Here is a 20,877-nt window from a genome sequence, read left to right as displayed (position 1 = left end):
TGGCTCCTCCCATTAGAAGATTATAGGTATTGTGAGTGAATACAAACACCCATCTGCTCCCAGAGTGAAAACACTTTCAAAACTCACTTTCAAGACTAATTGCATTGGCATTGGGCTACATATTATCTAATTAAATACATTGCCCAAATGTCATGTATCTTCTCCTGACAATCATATTTCAGCACTCAGGGAACATTGATAAGAGGTGATGCTTAAAGAAGCTTTTTAATACGTATTTGGAGGAGGCGAAGGGGGAGGAGATATATTGAGGGTAATAAATAGCCTCACACTTTTAAGTTGCCAGCAGGTTTGCTCATGCATTTCCTCCTAAAGCTCCATAAAGTCTTTGAATTCCTAACAGGCGCAATACAACCCCTCCTCCCCCACTATACTGCCCTTCTCAACTCCTGCAATCTCAGGGTGTTGAGAATTTAACGTTGTTTGCCCCCCCATCAATGTCACATGTAGCTTACACTAGGACACTACAGCGGAACCATAGCACAGTGGTCCTCAAATTGGGGGCTGGGGGGCCCCAAGATAGATCTGGGGGGCAACAGATTTTGTGGCATTTTATGAAATATATAAATTTATCATACATTTTATGCAATCAAAAATAAGACAACTAAACAAAATAATTAATGTTTATAAGTCTTTATTTGGGGGACCGCAAAGCGATGCACCCTACACAGAGGGGGCCAAACAATTAAACATTTTGAGAACCACTGCAAAAGCATGGCATCAGTCAGTTCTTAAATTAATGTTATGCATTACAGCTGTTATCTTGTCATTTTCTACACATACTCTTGACATAGTATGGCCTGTTTTATACGATGTGTTTCATCCTGTATTAAAGATGTAAAGCGGCAAACGTGAAGCGTTGTTCTTAGAGGCACCGTATTTTCTTGACAATTTCATAGCGGTTACTATGTGATCTGGCTGAATCAAAAGGACTGTCCATTAATAAACGTGTATTTATTGAATAAGCAGCACAGGCTAATATTTTAGATGGGGAAAAATCAATACAGTACCTCTTACATGTCAAGGACAAAAATGTGAGGGCTGAAGCCGGAAAATAAGGGGAGGCTAATATGTCGTTTCACTGATGGATGGAGCCATCAGCGGATGGCAGGAACCTTGGTGCGTCGAGCTGACGGATGCTACAGGGCCGCAGCCCAAGTGTTCATTGCCTTGTTATGAGCAACACTTCCCAGACAGTGTCTATGGATTTTTTAGTTGCTAGATAGTGTTGCAAAATGTTGTTTACCTCGGTTTGAATTGATAAAGAAGTCCTGAGGTTTGCGATTGTCTACTATACAGATTGACAGCATGGTGGTTTACTAAAGTACCAACTATTTTGGGCAGAATACTTTTTTAAGACATAAATGAGACATTATTCATGCTGTAATAGGTGTTATAAACAGCTATAAGCATTTGTTTTTCTGCATTTTGTATAGGTACCTCCTTATTTTATTAGTTTACTTGCTGTATTACATAGGTTGTTGTAAAAAGCTTTTAATGAAAGATAACAGCTGTCAGAACCATGTACACATGAGTTTCAGCAAACTTGATCCTTTAGTTCTTAATGGCGACTGATTCTCTTGTGCCATAGATAGCACATTGATAAGATTGAGATTAGGTTTATCAGCAGCCAATGAGAGAGAGGCAGTCGGAGTGGGGGTGGATGTGGGCGGAGTTTCTGCGCAGCTGCTGACACTCGTCAAGAATTGCGGTGTGGGATAGCCTGGGAAGTGCGTGAAGATCTGAGTTGCCCTGTCGAAGAGTGCTTTTGTTTTTTGAAGAGAAATTCCCCACAAGTATGCGAGCCGATCGACACAAGATGCTAAAGACATTACTTTGAAAACGCGTCCGCGCAGGGACTGGAAACACCGGATCAAGTTCTCTCGTTGCAGCAGCAGCAGCCCTACAACAGGATTATTCATAAGATTTAGATCTCTCATCGATTCGGGCGGCTGAGTGTGTGTGTGTGTCTACAGTACATGTACGTCAAAACAACGTCTTTTAACACATAGTTGTAGCATACGCTTCGTTTGGAGCGAGAGGTGAATGAGGCGCTTGTGCGCTTTTTAAAACATTCGCTCCGTTTTCGGACGTTTCTACGGACTGTCCTCGTCTGCGCGCGGGATAGTGCAATCAATCTCATGTTTAGGTCCAATATACAGCTGCAATTTTAACTGCAAGCCGATCGTAGTGTTGCAACAACTGGTGCAGGATTTTAAGATCTGAACAATGTAGTTCATTCCCCGTGGACAGCGCGAGTTTCTGATGAACAGACTTACACACATAACACGTTTTCTTTAAAGTTGTTTATATGCATGCATTCGTGCTTCGTTGCATTTCGCATAGAGACGCTTGTGTGTCGTTATCGTGACACGTGACTTTTTACTTTAAACGCAAACTTTGCCAGTGTTGTGTTGTTGCCTTTTCACACTGAAAACTGAATAGAAGCATAACACACAGACGGCGTTTAACGTTACGGTTGGAGAGTATTTGCCTTTTCCACGATGTACGAGAGCGTGGACGTCGTTGGACTGACTCCAAGTCCGAACCCATTTTTGAGCATGGATTACTACCACCAGAACCGCGGCTGCTTGATCCCGGATAAAGGCCTCGTGTCGGGAGCGGCCCGCGGGTTCAGAAATTCGCACTGGAGCGGCTCAAATCACTGTAGGTGGCCTTTTGTTTTCTCTTACGGAAAATCTCTGTTCTTAACATGCTCTCTGATCTAACATTATGCGGACAATTTGATTTCGTGTTCCTCCCCCGATGGCTTAATGTTTGGGGGCTGGAGGGGGGGTCAGAGGGGCGCCCACAGGGGCAACTAACGTTACACGTCAGCTGATACGAGTGTGGGTATTTTCCTGCATGTAGGCTGAGTTTCAAAGTCTAGTAGATAGTAGACGCACTTGAACGCTCACGTAAACAGATGACTCGATTTTCTGGAATGTAACGGGGTTATTGAGTACTCATAAACCCTTAATGTTTATATTCGTGCATGTTAAATATCAAGCTCCCGTTGAAGGGTTTTCCCTAGTCAGCATTCTCATGAACTCATTGAACTGTAGATTTAGATTGAGAGACTGTCTGCTAACTTTGTTAAAACATTTTATTGTGGTGTATTATGGCCCTCTGAAGGCGGAGTTGTGAATAATTGATGGCTCTTAATTTAAAAGCTTTACTCCGGTACCTCTTAAAAAGGATGTTAATCGAAATGAGTTCATAGTGACACATGATGGATTATCTGTAATTTGCAATTGTAAGTCATATCCCGAGTATGAATTTATTTTCATAAATAATAGAGAATGCACGCGGTATTGCAGCCTTTACGGTCTCAGTGTATGGTATGTGTGTGCAACACGAGCGTGACATTTCGGGGGGCCTGCGTCTGTCTCGAAACATGGTCTCCAGTGATTGTAAGGGCATGTCAACATTGCTAATCTTGTGTAAGCCTGTTTGAGGGATGATTTGTTCTGCAGCTCAGCATCCCTTTCTTACGGAGAACAGTCCTGCCCTGCCAGAGTATTATGCGTCTTGAGAAGGGCATTAAGAGCCATACTGAGATGCAATGATGTGTCCACAGTGCATGTTTGAAGCTTTTTAGAGACAAACTGTAAATTATGCCATGTGCCGCTAAGGTATCATAAAACCCATCCTATTTTGTTGTAAACAAGCATGTTAGGGTGTGATGTAGATGTAGTTGTCTTGGTTGGTTTTATTTTTCCACATATTGTTGCAATAGAGAGCTTCATTCAGCGGTGGATTACACAGGTCAAGTAACCATATGCCTGTTATCTAGAGCAGTTATCTGCTTGGCAAAGAAAATCAGTGGTAACTTGCACAAGGAGCTGAACAGACTCTAGAGAGCCATTGAATGAAGTGCAAAGACATGCTGCATTGCTCTTTCAGATAAACCCTACAATAATTAAAACCAGACCGCCACATTCTGTTTTTTTGCGTAAGAACAGGAGACGCTGAATAATTGATGTTTGCAGAGGTGCGTTACTTTGACATCAAGCAAGTGATGTGTGCTGCAGCGTATCGCATTTTCACGGTACTTATGTCTTATTTCATACTTTCTCCAGAAGTGTGGCATATGATTGGTTCTGTTGTGGTCTTCAAACCCCAGCACCTTCATGACCATCAGATGGATTTTAAGCCCTCCGCCTGGCTGACCTCTGGGGCCTGCTGCCTCCGCACAGCGAGAGGCTCTAGCGCTTGGTTTCTCAGGAGGCATCCATCACAGAGTGTTTGAAAAGCTCTCCATCATTCTGAAGGCTGCCTGGGACCCAGCAGAATGAAAGCAGGCAGTCTGATCTTTCTGCTTCCCTTCCCCCAGTTGAAGACTGTTAACTTTATATTCATCAGTCTCCATACAACATTCCGGTATAGCTGCTTTGTTTTTAATGCACTTGATCTGCGGTAAACATGCGTTCATTGAAATACAGACAGAGCTGATGCTGTGTGGCATGAAGTTATAATAAGCATTGCTATACTTTTTATGTGTTAGTGCTGTCATTTAAAAAAAATAAGATGGCAGACAGAAAAGGGCAATCTTCCTACAAATGGCAGCTAACAATGTTGGCCACTTTATTAAATATAAAAAGAGCTGTTAAGCTTTGGATGCATCGCATCCCTCTGCTTGAGTTGGTATAAACTATTGGAGCATTATTGTTGTAATGCATGTCGGCTTACAGTATAAAAGCCATTTCATTAAGCTATTCATGTCATGTGTACTGTCTTTTCCCATCAAAGCTTTTTGGAAGCAGATGTAAAGAATAGTAGTTGCTTTTTTATGATTAAAAATATTTTGGTGTGCATTCATCCAGTTCCACATTAGAGAAAACGATTAAATTAGTTGACTGATCTCACTCTTGAAACGTATTAAGTTTGCAATTAATTAAATCGAATTAAATAGCCATCATCAAGATCTGTTTTGTAAGATATACCTGTAAAATTACTGATACCCTTGCATATAATTTTGGCAATACTGCCCATGCCTGGACAGAGCAATGCTTTAATTTGACGTCTTGTAGAACGTGTAGTGTATTGCTAAAATACTACAATATCTGTACAGTATCATTTACAGAATGGCAGAGAAGCGTCTTTTTCATTACCGGTGTGTAGATGAGCCTCACGTGGAGCTGCAGCATGGAAGGCCTAACTAAGGAAACGCATGTGGTGTTTTATTGTTTCCCATGAACTGAGCGGTGCCGGTGGGAGCAATAGCCCGGCCCGTCTGCAGTCGGGAGGAGAAAAAAAGAGGGGAGAATTATAAGAGTTTGAGAGGGAAATGGTAAAAGCAACGAAGAACAGCCCTCGTCCGCTGGTAAACCGAGGCTTACTGGAGGATTGGGGTTTGCCTGACCTCCAGACAGCGTGGCAAGCCTGCTGTTGAACACGGAACTGGAGAGCTGCTAGCTTGCATTTTGCCAGCAGCTCTTGTTGGCATGAGCATCGCTTGTGTTGCTGTGGTTTTGGCTGGCTGACCGAGTGTTTATTTCTCTTAGCCTTAAATACAGAGCTGGGCTTGCAATCGAGACTGGGCCTGCTGGCGTTCCGGCGGCGCACATCCAGGCAGATCAGCGGCGCGCACCCCCCACATCTGTGCCATGTAGAAGGGGGGAAGCTGAGGCATACGCAAATGTGACCAGCTGGTGGTGTACCGTGAATTGCTGTGACCTAAAATGTGGGCAGCACAGTTAAAATGCCTTTTTAGTGCCTAAAACAATGACTAAAACAGAACCCAAAATAAAGTAGTCCAGTAGTCATGTGATGTCAATATTACAGATGATTTAACGTGATCCACACCATGAGGAGGGAAACACAATCTCAGCCCTTGACTACAGAATTCCCAAAGGCAGATTTTCATCTGGGTTATGAAAAAGTTAATTATGTATGAAAGGGATGAACTTAATTCATTTAGTGAGGATGACTATGACCCTTGGCAGGTTAATGGGCAGATGTTTATAATGCTGTATGGCATGCACAACACCCGTCTGGTGTCTTAAAGTTTCAGATCAGAGAGACAACTTTTACCCGAAGGCTTAACATTAGCCGTGATGCTCTGTAATCATGGCAGGGAAAGAACAGTGAGGTTTCTACCTGCACGAGGCCATGAGGCAAGATTTTGCAACACATGGCGCCCTTCCAAATCAGATGTACAGCCCTCCAGCTGTAATTGCTGTTGCTTACTTTAATGTACTGCCTTACAGCCACATTTCATATGAGATGATCTTAGTCATGTGCTATCAGGTTATGGATTTCTGGATCTCTTTGTGGGATCCACCAGCACACAAGAGGGCTACCAAGGATAAGGTTAGAGAGTTCAGTGACTGCCTAGATAATGAGTTTGTTGGAGGTCGCATTTGGCGACTCAAAGTTGTGGTCTTCAGGTTCTAGCTTCTTATTCTCTCTTTTTGGACTTTAATCAGTTTGAGGATACACGGCTGGAGCGGGAAGCTCTATTTATGTAGCGCTAAGGTGGATTTGGAGAGCACCGTGCCCAAACACGTTGACAGATTTTGGGCTGAGGTTAAAGTCTTCTAAAGCCATTCTGCTCGGGCCTCTAACTTCAGACGCTCTTAGACTCTGGAGTGATTGTCTTGATCACAGATGGATGGCTGTACATCTGTTTTACTTCCACCCGCACCACAGAACGACTTTTAATACAAAAGACAAGGAATAAAACGAACATACCGATGATGTGAGAATGAGAGCGTTGAAACTAGATTTCAGTGGGGTAGTTGTGCGAATACGACTAGGAAAAAGCTTGAAATTGTGTTTTTAAGTTGTAAGCCGTCTGGTCAGAGATAAATGTCGTCCAGCTGTGCATGATCAGTTTCAAAAGACTTGCGCACGACCCATTGTGGTGTTTCCTGACAGCCAATGACATCAAGCGAATTCCTGAGGGCCGGATTTCGACGCAGAAAAAAGAATTTGTGGATGAGGTACTTAAAAACTCAGACAGGGGGTGAAGGGCGTCTCTTATATTGCACGCCATAAAATGTCAAGGAAAAGGGGGCAGAAGGAGAAACCAAGACCAGCTATCAACACAGGCAATAAAAATAAGGCAAGCCTGGGGGTTAAAACCTGCTCTGGCGAGGGGCCTGTCGGGAGGGGGTTTGGCGCGTCTCGGAGGGCCATCAGGCTGCGGAAGGTTAAAAGGAAGAAGGCCAGCTAAGATGGTTTTCAGCATGTCTGTAATGTCCAACAGGCTTTTTTCAACCGAGAATGTCTGGGGCAGTTGTCCGAGCTCTCTGCGGGAACATTTCGGATGGGCCATTCACGTTTCACTTGCTTTCACAGTGCAGCATTGTGATTCACGTCTTTTATCGTAATGAATTTTGTTTTATGGACTTCCCTAATGTGACGGCAGAATGAAATAATGGCTTTGTGCGCACAGCTCATCAGTACTGCTGTTTTTGTTCTATGCTTTTATCTTGTTTCCCCTGGTAGAAAAGTCAGAAGTGTATTAAACATTGTTTGAAATATTCCTCTAGGGAGGGTACAAAACGAATGGCTTTGTCCCGCAGAGCTCGCGTTTTCCTCACTCGCTAGATTGTTAATTATCAGAATGAATTCTGTAGGGCGCCACAAATGAACAGTGTGGTTTAATGAGGCGAGTGCACTTAATAGATAATAGAGTTGTGGCAATGGCTTCACTACCCATCCTGTGATTATCTTCATCTTAATGAGGAGGGGAAATAACTCCTGGTGTCTGATGGCCTTTTGCTCGAAGCTTTAAATCACTTGACAAAAACATAAAGAAGTGATAAAGCTGCCACTCTGTAGTCATTCTCACAGTAATTAAAGGGAAAGTTCACCCAAAATAAAAATGAATTCACTCATCCTTATGTTCCCAGCCAGTACGACCATTGTTTTATTTCATAAAAACACAAAGGGAAGATTTTGATGAATATCTTGGAAAGTGTTTTTATATTGATAACGAATAAAGCTTGTTTTTATGGCTTTTAGAAAACGTAGCAAATATAATACTTTTATGGTGTTTATTTCTGGTTTCAACTTGCGAGCCTTACTAGCAGGTTTCACAGATTTGAAACAACACAAAGGCGATTAAATAATGACAAATATTTACATTTTAGGCAAACATTTTTTTTTCACAGTAACATACCCCAGACTGATGTTATTTATACATGAGAGAAAGCTTAGTGACTCATGCACCACTAATACCGTGTATGTGTTTTATACCCTTTTGTGTGAGGTGTGTGTTTGACTTTCTGTCAAGATGAAGGGCTGGTTACGGCAGTTGTAGGGTCGAACTGCAATAAAAGCACTGTTAACGGATCCTTGACAACCAGTCAAACCAAACAACTCTCTAATCCCATCTCCACAGAATCTGACATTTGACCTAGTTTGATTTCCTTTACCTGGTGCTTTGCTTCCCTGCCCAATCAGCTTTTCTCTATCTTGCTCTCTCATTCATTATCTGTACGTTCCAAAAGCTTTCGTTTGCAGTGTTGCAATAAGCTGGAGCTATTCTTCTCAAAGTACATACAAAACCAAAGTCCTTGGCCAGTTTTCTTATAATACTGGAGCTCCTCAAAGACCCCCAATGCTTGTTTACTTCACTTCATATTTTATTCCCTTTACATTTCTCTCTCTCCTTCTGCATGTGTAATGTAAAGTCGCTTGGATCTTTATATGTAATTGTATGTTAAAAAGGCTTTATCGACTGTGTAAGAAAAGAACTTAACTAGTTCTAACAGAGACGTCCTCAATTTCTCTTTTATTTGTATTGTCTCTCCACACATTCAATGAAGCATGTGCCGTTTTGGATGAATGTAGGTCAGTGGCTATTAATGGGGGAGCAGGGGGTTCCTCTGCTATGACCAGGCTGGCCCCTTTGCCGGGACTTTTGTACAAGAATGGCTCTTTAGATTGTAGAAGGTCTAAAGGGCTGACAAGCTATTTAGATGCAAGCCAAATCTTTTGGGTCCTATACTTTCTTACAGGATCGTACATGTAGGTCCTCCCACAGACATTTAGGTAAAACCTAATCTTATTAGTGACCTTGATCTAATTAAATCCCTTCCCTGTTTGACTGTCTTTGTTTGTGCCAGGTTTTTGTCTGTGAGGAAAAGGCAAGCCCGTCTCTTATGCCATAATAAGGCTCATTGGGACATGCTAATTTGGTCTCCACGTGCTGCACCACACTTATTTGTTTGCTTTTAGGGCTTTCCTTTTCCCTCCGCTGTCCAAGGAACCCATAAAAATGTGGCTTAATTGGAAAATTGCTACCTCTTGGTTTTGACCACAAAGAGCCCTGGCAAGCCTGTTAGGTTCACCCTGCTGTGCTCAGCTGCCGTGATAAAAGGGCGTTGTTTCCATGTGCTTTTACACGCCACCATGGGCTTTACTAACAGAGCTGGACGTCAAATATGCCTTTTTCTGCTGGTGTGGTGTTTTTGTGTGGTGGAGTGATGCTGACTCTGATTATGTGTTACATCTACAACAAAATGTTAAATGTCATTCTGCTGCTCAGTGTTTTTTACATTTATAAACATGATTTTCAAATGCTAATTTTATATGTTTAGGATGGGGTCATTATTTTTCGGTGTGTATTTAGAGCTCAACTATATATATACGTTTCTTTCTGGCCTAGTTGGAGTGCCCTGCCATTTTTATTACTGGCTCCAAAATAAAGAGTCATTAATTAATGTCAGAATATGAATATACATATGTATATATATATATATGTTCTTACTGACGCAAATTGACAGACAAATATTAACGCTCAATAAAAGCAATTTAACACAGTAGAGATTATGCAAGACAATAAACAATTAGGGATGCTCCGATCCACCTTTTTTGCTTCCGATACCGATTCCGATACCTGAGATTCAGTATTGGCCGATACCGAGTACCGATCCGATACTAAGGTAACATTTTTAAAGTGCACAATTACTTAATAAACTGTGTGCATTGCTGTGCAAGACATCAAGCTCGACTTAACATTAATTTCCTGACCCCGTAAAACAAAATAACAAACAAATGATTCACAAATTTTGTGAATTATTTATTAAACCAGCAAAATAAAACAAAATGTTCACTATCTTAAACTTGAAATTCAAAATTAAAGTGCAAATTAAGCAGCTGAATAAAACAACAGCTTCACTAGCTTGATAGACAAGTATTAATAAATGGAAACAAAATCTCTTAATAACTGTTATGTGCAAATATAATTTAAAAAATCAATGCACAATAAACAATAAAGCAGCTGAAATTGAGCAAAAAAGCAATAGCTTCACTGCTTTAGATATTCAAACAGGAATCAGCTCTTTTTAATGCTTTAGTCATTAAAGCAAAGTCCACTAAACTAAGCTAAAGTTTAGTGGAAATCAAATTTAACATCCAACACCGAAAGATAAACAAAACACTAGCTTCCCTAGCTTGTGCTGCACATGTAAAAATAAACGGAAAAAGATATAATAGTTTAGTCGGTGCAAATAGAAATTCAAAGTCAAATTATCCACAAAACTCACCGAATTAACATCTTTATTTTTTTCGTATACATGTTTGCAGACTTTTTGGTACAGTTCAGGTCTCAGTTACGCTTCACAATGTCGTACCGCGGCTCCAGGTGGTTTATAAGGAGTCTGAAGCCATTGTTCGCAACGACGGACAGCGGTTGCAAATCCATTACCATGAAATTCAAAATGCTTTCAATGATTTTCGCTGCTTTCACACTACTAGATGGAAATTTCTGAATTATTTTCGTTGTCTCCTCCAAAGTTAGCTGCTTCGTACCGTCTCGTTTTAGTTTCTTCAGCTTATTGAACTCGGCGTGCTTAAATTAGTAGTATTATAATGAACAGCTTTATCACCACCCCTCGGAACATTTACTTCGCATGTATTGCAAACAGCGGTGTAACTTGTTGGCGTAGCTGTTCTAAAGTAAATCTAAATGGCAGATATTTTTTGTCGCTCCATGCTGTTCGCTGCTCAATGTAAGGTATTTTCGCTTGTTCACGCACACTACGTAAAGAGCACGTTGCTAGCGTATGATGTCACACGCTTCGCAAAGCACAGCCACGAGAGAGTTTAAGCGCCGGTGTCTCCAGGAACTTTTACATCGCCTAGCAGAAATTTTATGTAAGCTAGATCGGGTATCGGTGCAATTTTTTCACCGATACCCGATCTAGAATTTTATTCAGTATCGACGCCGATTTCCGATACAAATATCGGATCAGAGCATCCCTATAAACAATAATACCGATTTGCAGGCATTTTTGGCTAATTGATTGTATGGCAACTGTAAACAATTGCTCATGAATTAGCGTATGAAAACTTTGCTTATAGTCTAGTGTTTGCGAGCTGCTGAATACCTTTTAATAAAGAGATTCTGATGCGTAGTTTGAGGTTGACATTAACCTTTCGCCTTAAAGCGGTACACCGTAGGATTGGCCTCCGTGTCGCCATTTCATTTTATAATTGCTACTGCAGGTGATGTGCGGAGGTATTTTCTTTGATTTACCAGTTCAGTGGTTTAACCCACTAGACCACCATTTGTTCTTGTTAAACTTGGTCATCAGTTCGAACTTTCTTGTTTTTCCACAACTGATCCCAGACGTCAACACTGCTTGCTGTTTTAAAGTAAACGTACTAAACGTCGCCAAAAAATAATATTAAAAGTTGTATAAAATCCTACCCAACAGTTGTGAGTACACGCTACGAATAGCCGGTCCCTCGCAGCATCCACGAGCTGGCTAGCAGCCGGATCCTCTTCGTTCTGTGTACGAATGTGACAAAATGATGCTTAGACGAAAGACGCCAAATCAGGATCTCAGGGAAAGACGACCCGACAGGGCAAATTACAAACCATTATTACAAGCTTTCTGTAGTGAATCCCGCAAGGGTGGTGACACGGTTTTAAACACGGTTCTATACCGTACTTGCTCAATAATTGGTTTTAGCTAATGTTTACTCAAAAAAGCTGACGGACTGCCACTTTAAATTGTTCACAGCTGCTGTCATTGCGAGGTTGCAAGATGGAATTTGACCCGCCAACATTGCCTGACTATTGCGAAGACATTTGTAGTGTATTAGTCTGTTATCCGACACTCTGTACTCTTGAATCGATCTCCAGCTGACGTTCTTGAGAACTCTGAGGTCCGCTTGCAGTCCCTTGCAGAAAACTGCAGTACAAATTAAAACTGGTTCTGTTTTCGAGGAAACTACGGAGGACCACTGAGCTGTTCGTGTGGCTCAATGTTTATATCAATGATAACACTGTGTGGGCTGTTTTATTCTGAGTCATGAACATGGTGTTAACTAAGATGACATTGGCTCAGTCCCAAAACCTTGTGAGTTACCTTCCTATGCTGTATTTGAGGACATTATTAGGCACATTTATGACACAAAAGCTTTTCCAGCATTTAGGCAACATAAGTCTGCATGTGTAAAGTAAGATTTTTTTCTGACTTACTGAGCTGCAGCCTATGTGGAGCATTAGTCATATATGAAATTCTATTTTAGTCCCCTAGGAGGCAGCTGCAACTGTGTAAGAATGACGTCTTAAAGGTGTTGTGTGTCATTTTTTTGGAGAATCTATTTAGAGAAATGCAATATAATATACATAACTATGTCTTCAGAAGTGTGTAAAAACCTTACAAAATAAAAACGTTATGTTTTTATTATTTAGAATGAGCTATTTCTATCTACATACACCGCCGGCCACCTTACATGGAATTAACCATGTGGTTGTTGCAGCAGCCCTTAACGAACAGACTGCTCTACAGAGCGCATTTCGTAAATGTTATCTCCTTCAGCAAAGAAGTGAAAACCTGACAACATCTTGGCCCTGTGTAAGCCCCCGTAGTGCTCCAAATGGAAGGGGTGGAGAGAGCAGTTGGTTGCAATTCGCAAACTCATCACCAGATGCCTCTCAACTTCATACACTGGACCTTTAATAGACAATGTACCATTTTAGGAAGTGGAAAAGACGGCCTGTATTTTTTGACATCAGCTGTATCAAACTAGTGCTTTATTTTCAGTTATATAAATTTGAAGGCTGTAGTTATAGAAACCCAACAGACACCAGTACACTGACAACTTTATCACTTCCAACTCAAAAATGACTTGAAGAAAAAGTCTCATGTCCTTTGTAGGGGTGGGGCAAGACACTTATCTCACGAGACGAGACTCTATTCACGAGAATGAGATGAGATTTTTTGACTTTTTTTAAAGAAATCCTCAAAGATGAAAATATATATGGAAAAATAGTATTTTATTCAAGTTATTGAATTATATTGGGAATTAGGGTTGGGCGATGTCTACCAAATTGCAGTGAAACACTGTGATTGACGATGACATCGCTGGGCGATGAGAAACCGTTAAAACTACATAAACGCATCATATTTTATGCATGCATTGGACATATGTAATAGACAAATTATCTTTTTTTTGAGAGGTTTCACTGTGAATGTATTTAAAATAACTTAATGTGAACTTGTAATTGTAATACTTGTGATACAGCCAGCATAGCTGCTGTTCAACCGCACACTGCGCGCTCCCAATGCGGTGCTGGCAGAACAAAGTGCCGTAAACACAATGCGTGAGGCGCTGCAGACGCAAGAGAACATTGAAACCCGTCCATCTTTTACATAGAAAAACGGTGGGAAAATAGCGTTGCGGGATGGAAAATAACGTTGTCTATGAATGGCCGGGTCGGTCACAGTAGCTAACAGCACGCACATACTTTGTGCAGTTATTAGCTTGTTCTGTACAGTAATGAAAACAGGTCGCACTACAACAGAATGTCCACTCAAACAAATGCTCCCAAATATATTTTGAGTTCGAACAGGTTAAATTTAGAGAACATACGCGACTAAAATGTTCGCAATTTCGAGCCCAGCACTCAATCATGCCAATTGTCTTTTCTTGAGACCAATCGGATCTCGTCACACCCCTAATCCTTAGTGACTAATGGGAAAAGAGGGGAGGAGCTTAAAGAGATGAGTCACCAGCCTGAGGAAGCAGAGACTGATCCAGTCCTGTGACTCACCGCCACTCTGGTGCAAAGTGACCTACATCATAGTCTCACATGAGTGCCTGCTTTTCAACCCCCCCAAACGTTTCCTCATTTTTCTCCAGTGTCTCCATCTCTGTGCCCAGCAGCACTACCCTATTATCTTAATGTTGTTGGTAATGATGGGCCCTTGATTCCATTTGTATCCAACACCCCCCTCTCACCGGGTTAACTTTGAATAACACATAAAGAAACGGGGATCATTTTTTATTGAGTGTGCGTCTGTAAGCGTAGGGAAGCTTAATAGTTGTACCAGGATCCACTTTCCCCAGAGAACTACCGCCAACGCTGAGAGTTATGCAGCGTTTTTCTTTCATGTTCTGCCCTATTTTTCCTCTCACACTCTCTCGCTCTCTCTCGCACATAACTTAAAATCTTTTCTCTATTTTTCTCACTTGCGCACACACACACACACTCTTAAGTCTTTCACACCATAATCGTTTTCTCGCTCTATGTACACTAACATGATTGTGTCTCTGTAGGTGGTGTCTAATGTAGGAAATGATGCTTAATATTTTGTGTGCTTATTGCAATGGCCTCTGGTGAACTACATCAGTATACAGAAGTTACTTAAAGGTGCAGTTTGTATCAATTTTGTAGTAAAATATCCAAAAGCCACTAGGCTAGTGAAAAAAATCTTTAGTCGATTACCTACAATATCTCAAACGTTTCCAACTACTTGTAAATCGTTGGAAAATCACTATTCTAGATACTGACACGTGGCTGTGCTGTCGCCTGTCAATGGCGTCACATCTGCGTTACCCTTTGTTTACCGCCATTTCTGACGAAGAAACCACATGACAACAGTGTCGTGGACAAATGCGGAAGTGGTGTCTAGCAAGCCACTAGCTTGTTTCAAACAGTCACTTATTTATGTACCACAATTATTCGCAACATTTGTAAAACTTTATCTCATCCTCTAACATGATTTCTCATACCCGTCTGATTGATGGCCGTCAGCGGTTGAGTTGAAGACAACAGATTCCAGCTCCTTCACAGCGTCATAAAGCTACAGCATTGTTGTTGTTTTGATCGTGCAACCTCTAGCAGCGTTTTTTACAAACTGTAGATTTAATTATTATACGAGTGATTTAATATGTTTATATTGCTAGTTGTTCTTTTATGGTGTGTCACAAAGATTCGACAACAGGTATGTGCTGATAAGGTCGTGAACAGCAAACGCCTCAATTTCCCTCACTTTATTTTTGGTTATTTAAGTGATGCTTTCAGTTCCTCTTTGTTTTCCATATGTTAATGTATGCTGTTGGTGTGTTGACATTAATGGAAAGGCCTCGGTGCAGGTCACTGAGTTCAGTTAACCATCTCGGGAGGAGGAAGCTGAGGTATAAGCGCAACGCTTCTCTTCCTATGACAGAACGTCGGCTGCATGTACAGATTCTGCTATAAACTCTCTTATTTCTTTTGTCTCCCTCTCTTCTGACATTTTTTTTCCTCCTGGGTTGTCAGACCCTTTCAAACCGAAGTCTATTGAAACTGTAGCTCGGTATTAGTTGCTTTGTTTTTTATACTTTATTGATGTCAAGTAATGTTTTTTTTTTAATGTGAGATAAAAGTAGCCTGGCAGAAGTAGCGACAGTAGATGTCTTCCGTTTATAAGAGTGGCATCGCGCCGGGTATCTCAGACAGGTGGTACAGAGGTTAATGTAAATAGTCTCTCCTCTAGGAACCTCAGGGCATAATTAAGCTTGATTTCAGCACAAGGTTGAGCTTCCAGAGCTACAGGCCAGCAGAACATCCTTGACTCTTCTGGGATGCAACAGAGTCCGTAATTAAAGCGTGGCACCTGATCACAGCTTTTCTGTGCAGGAAGCTGCTAGTGTTGACAGTCCTGCGGTTTTTCGGGGTTATGCAGGTTCATTATAACCCTCAAACTTTCACTTACATAAGTGGGAGGGGTTTCTCCCAGTTCAGTTCAGTGAGGGTCCAAGATGGTACATTTTTAATCGTGCCGTTCATTATTGATAAGATTGAGTTTTGGAGTCATTGTGGTGCAAGATTCGATGGAGGCTGCTGACAAAAGAACGTTTTTTTAACATTGTGCCGCTGGATCTGATGAGTTCTGTCCCTGTCATGGAAAATGTGTCACCCATATTAAAGCTAGGCAACAGAAAGAGGTCTGGTGGAGCTCTGGGGAATGAGTAAAAAAAGAGAGAGAGAGAGAGAGAGAGAGAGAGAGAAAGGGAGAGATTTTGTGAAATGGCAAGAGTAAGCAGGAGAATAATTGTAGGGGAGAGTTGAACCCTTTGACAGCTACTACAGTCACACCTTCTGTGAGCTCTTGTGTTCATGAGTACAGGAAGTATGATGCCAGCCGGTATGTTTTCTCACTTCCTGTTCTCTCTTTATGTGAAATTCGAACACCATCTGCAAGTGCCTCACACTGAGATACCAGATTGTTTCATTTTTATATTTTTGGCAGTTATGGGACATTTTAGTTTTGTACATCGTAAGCTCTTTAATTGTTTTGGTTTTTATAACAGCTTTATTTTGGTGTGTAGTAAATAAAACTTAGAACATATGGGTGTTTTCTCTCATTAGAGATGCATTGTTCTGTCAATGAGATCAGTAAAAGCAGATCAGTGTTGTCTTTCACATGAGCTTTATTCACTAATGGATGCTTTGAATATAATAGAAAGAATTGACAGAAATGTGAAAAAAAGAAAAAATGAATGCTCCCCTGTCTGCCTTTCGTCAACAAATGGGTTTTCTTGCCAGAACTGTTTGTATGACTAAATTCTATTATGTGTTTAAAAGAAAGAAAAAAAGTATTTTTTCCTCATATGGTAATGAATGATGTCCCAGAACTGAAAATTGCTAACATTCTTCCAAATATCTTTCCCTTGTGCTCATCACAACAAAGAAATTGATACAGGTTTGAGTAAATGATGACTTTTTTGGTGAACTGTCCCTTTAAATCAACACTTTAAAGTTCTTCTGATTGCTTTAAGCTTCTTAGTATCTTCCCTCCAATTGTTTCTTTATTTACATGCCTCCCAAATGATAAAGTGGATTATTATCACAGAACTCTTCCCTTTGTGTTTTTTCACCAGTGACTTAACCTGTCATCGTTCCGCTCAATACTATTGTTTGACACTTTCTCAACACATGCTGCATTGTTCTTTGTTGTTCTTGCGTTTGAACCTTTAGAGCAGGGTTCCTCAACTCTTACCCTGGAGGTCCGGAGCACTGCATAGTTTAGCTCCAACCATGATCAAACTTGCCTACCTCTGATTTTCTACTGATCCTGAACACCTTGATTAGCTTGCTCAGGTGTGTTTGATCAGGGCTGGAGCTAAACTCTGCAGTGCTCCGGACCTCCAGGGTAAGAGTTGAGGAACCCTGCTTTAGAGGGATGTGTGTTTGCGTGTGGACGTTTGCTGTATCTGTGCGGTGAGAGATAAGAACTCCACATCCTCATTTGACTCTTTGCCGGTGCCAGCGTGTGTATTTTTAGCGTCGTCTGTGCTTTTTCTGAACACAGGAAATAGACAAACTGTTGCCCACTGGCTCGGCAACACTGAACGCGTAGTTTGGTAGAAGAGGGTTGGCACACGTTTTTTCCACGAACATGATGCTGTTCAAAAAACGTAGAATACCAAGATGTGTATTGAGTCAAAGATGTCACAAACGAGACGTTTGACCTTTATTGGGTTGATGCTATTGTAATAAGATGCAAAGTGCAATGCAAAGCTTCTTCCCAGACCATGAAAACGAATCTCCAAACAAGGGTCATTATGAAATCGTGACTGACATCCCAACCGTGCGCACGCGAAAGTCCTCATTTGCATATTGACACCTATTAAATAAACAACAGTATAACACTGTACGCAAAGATCAGTCATGAAGAGGAAATTTTGGCACCATCGGGTAATTTTGGTGGAGGAACTTGTTAAAGCAAGACCTGAATCTTTACATAGCTCAGACTGCAGACAGATACAAACTGCACCCTTCTAGCAGTGTGTTGTTCATGCTCTCGTCATGTTTAGTTTCCTCCATGCTGGGGCATTTGTGAGAGACACTGTAGAAGAGAGGATGGGACGCATGAGAGAGCAGAACGCCTGAGTTTGTCTGTTCTGTGTACATAATGAAATATGCAGGTGCCATCATCACCACCACATAGGCGTTCATTTATATGCGGGTGTATTCACATTCAGGAACATCGACACAGGCATGAACAGTATTTCAGTTATAAATGCACCCTATACTTGATGCACTAAGCAGCCAGGCATGCTTTGTTTGTGAAGTGTTGCCGGTGTCCCTCATGGTGGTTTCATTCACACCCGGTGCAGCGTTCAGGGATTTTGTAAGCGCTCAGTCGTGGTAGCTCTTTGACAGCGCGGCTTGTACGCCCCCTCTCAGCTCAAGCAGAGCTTGTGGTTTCTGCCTCCACACCCCGGCTGACTGTCATGACTTTATTAATTAAAGCTGGCACTGGTCCCAGTCGATAGCAGCTGAAACTTAGAAGAATAGCGAGCATGTAAGGAGAGCGTAGCCTATCTGACCAGGAATGGAGATGTTCTCGACAAGCGTAATCTAAGATGCTCATCGAGGAGATTTGAGGTCTGCAGTCAGTTGCTGTGATCTCCTCTGATATGTTAAGCAGCGGTGCTTTATCTCTTAAATGCTTTACACAGTAACCTTAGGACCTGTATTACAAAATGAGAAAGCTTTAATTGACGGCATATTTCTGAATCAAACTTAAGCCCGTTTCTCTTCTCTTGTAGCTGTGGATACGCAGAGCACAAGCTCGGAGGAGATCGTACCCAGCCCCCCTTCTCCGCCACCTCCACCACGGATCTACAAGCCCTGCTTCGTCTGCCAGGACAAGTCATCGGGCTACCACTATGGAGTCAGCGCATGCGAAGGGTGCAAGGTAAAACTTCAACATGTCTCATCAAAAGACATTCTCATAATGAATCCGATGCAGAATATCAAACCAAGTGCCATCTATAAAAACAAGTGAAGCTTAGATCAAACTACACTACACAACTCCTGCTCTCAGGGTCATTTTTAATAGATGTATGAAGTTCATGCAGATGCCCCAGCAGCGTTCCCACATCTGTAGCTCATCACATTAATTGTGAACATTAACATTACATTAAGGGTGTTAAACAACCTAAATGTGTCCGATTATTGCGGGTGAATTTGCCACAACACTTTTAATAGCTTTTTTTATTGCTATCCAGATAACATTCCGATTAAAAATCAATCCGTTGTGGGGTAGGCCGTCACATTGTGTGCTTTAAATATGTTTTTAAGTGCGACTCTCTTTCAAAACAAATTTGCGTTCATAATTTAATCTTTAGTTTTCCCATAGGAAATGTTCAGCGTTACAACCGCTGGCCGCCTCAGGTACAGCAAATTACCGAAAAAATGACCCGTTAGTTCAACGGTGAACTGCAGCTTTTTATTTCAGTGCTCCTTAATGTTTTAATACTGTATAAAATATGATGTACACAGAGTCTCCCAGAGAAAGGGATACACAGGGGTTTGGAGTTGAACTCTGATAGTTACAAGCGAAGCGTGGGTACACGCTGCGGCGCTCAGCGAGAAATAAACATGACTTCATTAAATTTGCATGTGCGTGCTATCTTCTCTCTTTCTCGCTGCCTTAGAGGACATATCAGCACTTGTCTCTATTTTCGAAAACGACCTTCCATCCAACCCTATTAACATTTCAAAATTGTGGAGGAGACATTGTTTTTTCGCATGAATGTTGATATGGTTACAAAGGCAGCATCGTATATTTAAAGTGACTGAATTAATTCAGGGAGTCGCAGTCTAATTCCAGAACAAATTGCATAAATCACAGTTTCGCTTCTGGTTAAGAAACTGTGTTTTTGGAGCTGGTCTAAGATGGTTGGTTACTTGTTTACCAGTTACGATTCTCTTAAAGCCACCTTTGCTACCTTTAGCTATTATGACCTAATGTATAAAAGATGCCTATGAATGTTACCTATGTAGACGGCTCGGTATGTTTAAATACTTGTATTTAACTACACATGCAAAGGTAATTTGAATCTCTTCGTGGATTCTGTTATGCACAACAGCTCGATCACACCAAACACACCCTTATTTTGATTCTACTCTCTAGATTCATAGGAGGACACTCACAAAAACGCAAACACACACACAATGGCTTCACCATCTCAATGTGTCGGGGGTTTGAGCTCATGTCCAGGATTAGTGGACACAATAAAGAGGCTTAGCAGGCCTGCCAATGAGAGCCACGGAGACCTCAAACGGTTTGCTTTCTGCCGTCCCCTCCGGGGTCTTACTCACAGGTCAGGGCTGGGTCAGTCTGAGGCACAGAGGTCAGAAGATGGAGATTAGCCCCCGCATCCGCGATGCACCTGGAATAAGCTATGTGTGCTTTTAGTTTGAATCTGTACGCAAAGCACTCCTGTATTTAGCAAATGTACTAGGAATGTGAAAAGTGCTTTTTTACATTTAAGTATTATGGAAATGATGGCAAACAGGAAATGCATCACGTTAGTCTCTCACTGAACTCGCCTGGTCTCGGTGTCCCTGTGCCGCAGTCCTAATCCAGTGGAATTACCCAGCTGCCCCTCTCCTGCCAGAACATTCTTCACACCTTGTGATGATATTGAGCTTCATTCCTGTGGCTTTCAGGCCCATCCAACGGCAGCGCAGTGAAGAGAGAGTGGAAATAAGCGGAGGAGAGGAGGTCTTTTGATTGTGGACTGGTGTCAGTTTTGTCATGGGTTTGTTATCAATGAATCAGATGTTCAGGTATGGGAGCAGTCGGCTTTATGAAAGCTATAGACATC

General features: G+C 41.6%; 1 protein-coding gene across 4 annotated transcripts in view; it reads left to right on the top strand.

Annotated features, from left to right (window-relative positions):
- rarab (retinoic acid receptor, alpha b) overlaps positions 1–20,877 on the top strand; it is a 90,403-nt gene that overhangs the window by 59,141 nt on the left and 10,385 nt on the right. For 2 of the 4 annotated variants that reach the window (XM_056751751.1, XM_056751752.1), the window contains exon 4: positions 18,811–18,959. In XM_056751751.1, the coding sequence (XP_056607729.1) occupies positions 18,811–18,959 (149 nt within the window). Of the gene's footprint in view, positions 1–1,667; positions 2,686–18,810; positions 18,960–20,877 lie in introns of those variants that run through there. The other 2 variants (XM_056751753.1, XM_056751754.1) reach the window with 2 other exon arrangements.

This window comes from Triplophysa dalaica, chromosome 7, assembly GCF_015846415.1.
Source record: "Triplophysa dalaica isolate WHDGS20190420 chromosome 7, ASM1584641v1, whole genome shotgun sequence".
In the NCBI taxonomy this organism is placed as follows: domain Eukaryota; kingdom Metazoa; phylum Chordata; class Actinopteri; order Cypriniformes; family Nemacheilidae; genus Triplophysa; species Triplophysa dalaica.
The sequence above is the reverse complement of the archived record's forward strand: the minus strand, read 5'-3'. Positions and strand labels throughout refer to the sequence as shown.